Source organism: Aegilops tauschii, chromosome 1 (genome assembly GCF_002575655.3).
Source record: "Aegilops tauschii subsp. strangulata cultivar AL8/78 chromosome 1, Aet v6.0, whole genome shotgun sequence".
NCBI classification, from domain to species: domain Eukaryota; kingdom Viridiplantae; phylum Streptophyta; class Magnoliopsida; order Poales; family Poaceae; genus Aegilops; species Aegilops tauschii.
Window position 1 is genome coordinate 333,910,824 of NC_053035.3, and position 3,889 is coordinate 333,914,712.

The 3,889-nt window shown below is 44.4% G+C and overlaps 1 protein-coding gene across 1 annotated transcript; it reads left to right on the forward strand.

Moving 5' to 3' along the window:
• The first annotated feature begins 888 nt into the window (after positions 1 to 888).
• On the forward strand, positions 889 to 3,173 carry LOC109746758 (uncharacterized). The gene is made up of 2 exons (XM_020305865.4): positions 889 to 2,101; positions 2,616 to 3,173. The coding sequence occupies exons 1-2, from the start codon at positions 941 to 943 to the stop codon at positions 2,964 to 2,966; spliced, it is 1,512 nt and encodes a 503-aa protein (XP_020161454.1). The 5' UTR covers positions 889 to 940; the 3' UTR covers positions 2,967 to 3,173.
• Positions 3,174 to 3,889: the final 716 nt, after the last annotated feature.

Genomic DNA, 3,889 nt, shown 5'->3' on the forward strand with positions numbered 1-3,889 from the left:
CTATTTCTTAAAATCGATGAACTTTTTCTCAAAATCGATGAACTTTTTTCAATTTACGTGAACTTATTTTCAAAATCGATGAAAAATTTTCAATTTAGGTGAACTTTTTTATATTCTATGAACTTTTTTCAAATTCAATGAACTTTTTTCTCAAAATCTTTTATTTTTGTTTCAAATTTGATGAACCTTTGCAAAATCTATGAACTTTTTTGAAATTTGATGAACATTTTTTCAAAGTTGATGAAATTTTTTTAAATTGGTGAACTTTTTTTCAAAGTCGATGAACTTTTTTGAAATTGGTGAACTTTTTTTTCAAAGTCGATGAACTTTATTCAAATTCGTGAACTTTTGTTTCTAATTTGATGAACTTTTTTTTGAAATCAATGAACGCTTTTCAACTTTTCTGAATTGTTTTTCAAATCTGATGGACTTTTTTTCAAATTCGGAAACTTTTTCCATTTTTGCGAACTTTTTTCAAAAAAATATTTTTTTTCAATTCATGGTTTTTGAGAATGCTTTTTAAATTTATGTTTTGTTTATTCAAATAATTTATAGCTGGTATATAATACTACTATATGTTTAATCTTTGTACTAAAGGAAGGGCCAAATAGCGTTGTTTCCTTAAAAAGATAACAAAGGTAGCCTGTCTTGGTGGTTAACGCGCCTGGCGTTCTAGTAAGCGGCCGAAGTTCGTTTCCCAGACCGGCCGAATAAACATTTATTTTTTTCCTTCGCGTTTTGCCTCTCAACTGGTTGCTGGGCCGGCCCGCTGCGCGTCTCACGCGGGCGCCAGTAGCGCGAGCTGGCGCCTACAGCGCTGATTAGGAGCTCCCGAAAAAGACGTCCTTCAAAAAATGCTCACTAAAAAGAAGAGCACGAGACGCGCAGCGCATGCTTTGTCTGAAAAAAAACCGAGACGCGCATCCTCCACTTCACAGCCATGGCCTCGCAGCAGCCACCACCCTCGCCGCCGCTATCCGTTCCGACCACCATTGGCGCTCTCACGGACGACCTCCTCCGCGAGGTCTTTCTCCGCCTCCCGGACCTCCCGAGCCTTGTCTGCGCGGCCTTCACCTGCCGCCCCTTCCTCCACGCCGTCCGCTCCTCTCCGCCCTTCCGCCGCCGCTTCCGCGCTCTCCACGCACCGCCCCTGCTCGCCCTCTTTCGCGAACCCGACATGAGCGCTATCGTCCCTGCCGCAAGCCGTAGCTCCGACCCGGCCATCGCCGGCGCCTTCGCTGATTTACTCCGAGACGACGACGCATCCGAGTGGAGGACATATTCTCAGATCCCCTACTCCGACGGGTTCGTCCAATTCGTCAACCGGAGCACCGAGCTGGTTGTCTCCTACAACCCCCACATGCCGTCTCTGGCCATCTTCCCCAAGAAGCCTCACGACGAACCCTACCTTGAGTTCCACACGCTCCCTCCCGACCAAGAGCACCAGAGCCCATCCCGTGTGGTCTGTGTCCGTCACGATTGCTCATGGGCGTGCGCGCGCGTGGCCGTCTTCTCATCTCACGCCATGAAGTGGCAGATCTTCCCGGAGTCTCGGAAACCACTGCTTCAAGGCGACATGCACACGATTTGTACGGTTGTCGATCGGTTCGTCTGTTGGTTAGATCCGGGGGAAGACTGCATTCTGGCGCTCAACACTGCCACCTTTCAGTTCTGTCGAATGGATCTGCCGGCCTCCTTGAGAGGGTCATACTCAAGATTTAAGATTGGTCAGATCAAGGATGGGAGGCTCTGTATGGTAAATGTACAGGAATGCACGCTTTCTGTTTGGCTTTGGACACCCGACAATCTCGGCGTCGGCAGATTCGTGCTGCACAAGATGTTTCCATTGCACACAATTGTCAAGGAGATCACTAAGCGTCCAGTCGAGGATAATGTTGATGTTGGAGATCTTATGGAGGTTATTAGTGGGTTTGTGTACCTATCTGTTGTCTACTCCAGGGACCGGCAATCTTCCGAGTGGTTCCTATCCTTCTGCCTGGAAACCGCAGAGGTGAACTTGCTCTTTAAGGAAACACGACGTTCTTACTGCCCTGTTGATCCATACATCATGGTCTGGCCTCCTTCTTTGATACACAACAAGGTGAGTCCATGCTTATCTCTGAAGATTTTGCTAAAGTTTCTTCATCTGGTCTCTAGTCTAGACCGTATAGTGTATTCAATTGTGTTACTTATGAGCATTGGACTATTGTATTTCTGTGAAAATCAGCTATCAACTTTACGTTTTGATACAGTAGCATGTCTGATTTTATAACTGTTGCAGAGGAGTTTTATTGCAAGTTGCATATTAGTACGAGGACGCAATGTTTTCAACTTTTAGCATCGCGGTTTGTGTAGATTATATGATAACATACATATACGAAGTGCTGCATTGTGGATATTTGAGACTGGAAATCTTTGTCCACTGAAAATCTCTCTACGCTTGCTTTATAATGCTAACCGCTATGAGATGGCAGTACTGTAACAGCGTCCTACTGCACTTTCATTGCTTATGTAAAAACTAGATAAATCGGTATGTATCATTAGAATCTATCTATTGCCTTGCACAAAACTCTCTATAAAACACTCTTACATGCATGAATTTTCTCATGTCACAGGAGGGCTCAGAAACTGAAGTTACTGGAGACAGTGCTGGAGCTGATGGTCCGGTCCACACCAAAGAAGCTTCTCCTGTCCTCTTCACAGCATTGCAATCATTCAAAGAAGCTTTGATTGATGGCGACGGCACCAAAATCGCAGAGATGGAGGCCTTCTTACTTGATGCTGAGCTCGGCTCTCTTCTGAACAGAATCACTACTTTAGATGTAGCATTAGCAGCTGGGAGAGACCGTGTGTTGAGAATAGGTGCTCGCCCTGATATCTGTAGGGAAGAGATGGGGAGAGAGGGTTGGTGGCAAATGTTCAAGGAGGTGTTGTGGAGAGCTTCTTCCCGCCTCTTTGCCAGTTGATCTTGGATTAAGCTTAGGTGGAAATGCGTTGCTGATTTAGTTATTGGATGGTGTGAAGTGTGAACTGAACTCATTACGTGCTACTTAGTTACGTTGTAAGTGTGTTAACGTATCAGTGCCTATGTCTGTTTGGCAAGACACGTTGCCTGATCTACATGCAGAGACTGACCAATCATATAAGCCATGAGTCCATGAGCTTTTATCGTAGACGTTCCTTCTATCACTTGTCCTAGATGTTGTCTTTGCTCTGGACGACTGGTTCTGCGGTCTGCTTGAGTAACTGCCTTTTGATTCCATTGTACTCCGTCCCGAATTACTCTGTCGCATAAATAGATGTATTTTAGTTCTAAATTCATCTATTTTTATCTATTTCTGTGACAAGTAATTCCGGACGGAGGTATTGTCCTGCTGATTACTTATATAATAACCAGTGTTATGTTGGTGGTCAAAATGTTGGAAGTGTTCTTAAAGAAAATTACAAACAAATAGTATTTGAGGATAACTACACTTAGAAAGCAATGCACGAGAAAGATATTGGTGGTGAGCGGCTTTATTTGCGTCCTCGCTCGCCGATTCACAGGGAGCGAATGGAGGCGTAACTGGCTGTTGGGTTGAGCGGCTTACCACCGGCATGGAGCTGTTCAGACCCTGTATGTGAAGCTTAGTGCATGATGTCTTTTACCTTGGATCCGCCTTAATCACAAGACTCACCTTATACTCATGACTCGCGAGGCGAGACCTTCCTGCTTGAGAAAAGAAAAGTCATGCGATTTCTTAAACTAAAGAAGAATAGTGATCTGAAATGTTTCATTATGGCTTGGATCGATCCCTGGTGGCAACCGTGATATTTCTTTTTCGGAAAAGTCTAAAACAAGCCTTGAACTTGTAGACGAAAACTAAATTGAACCCTTAGCTCCTAATTC

Coding starts and splice junctions, on each gene's coding strand:
- LOC109746758 (XM_020305865.4), top strand. CDS start 941: ATGGCCTCGCAGCAGCCACCACCCTCGCCGCCGCTATCCGTTCCGACC. Junction 2,102..2,615: donor CTTCTTTGATACACAACAAG/GTGAGTCCATGC, acceptor CTCATGTCACAG/GAGGGCTCAGAAACTGAAGT.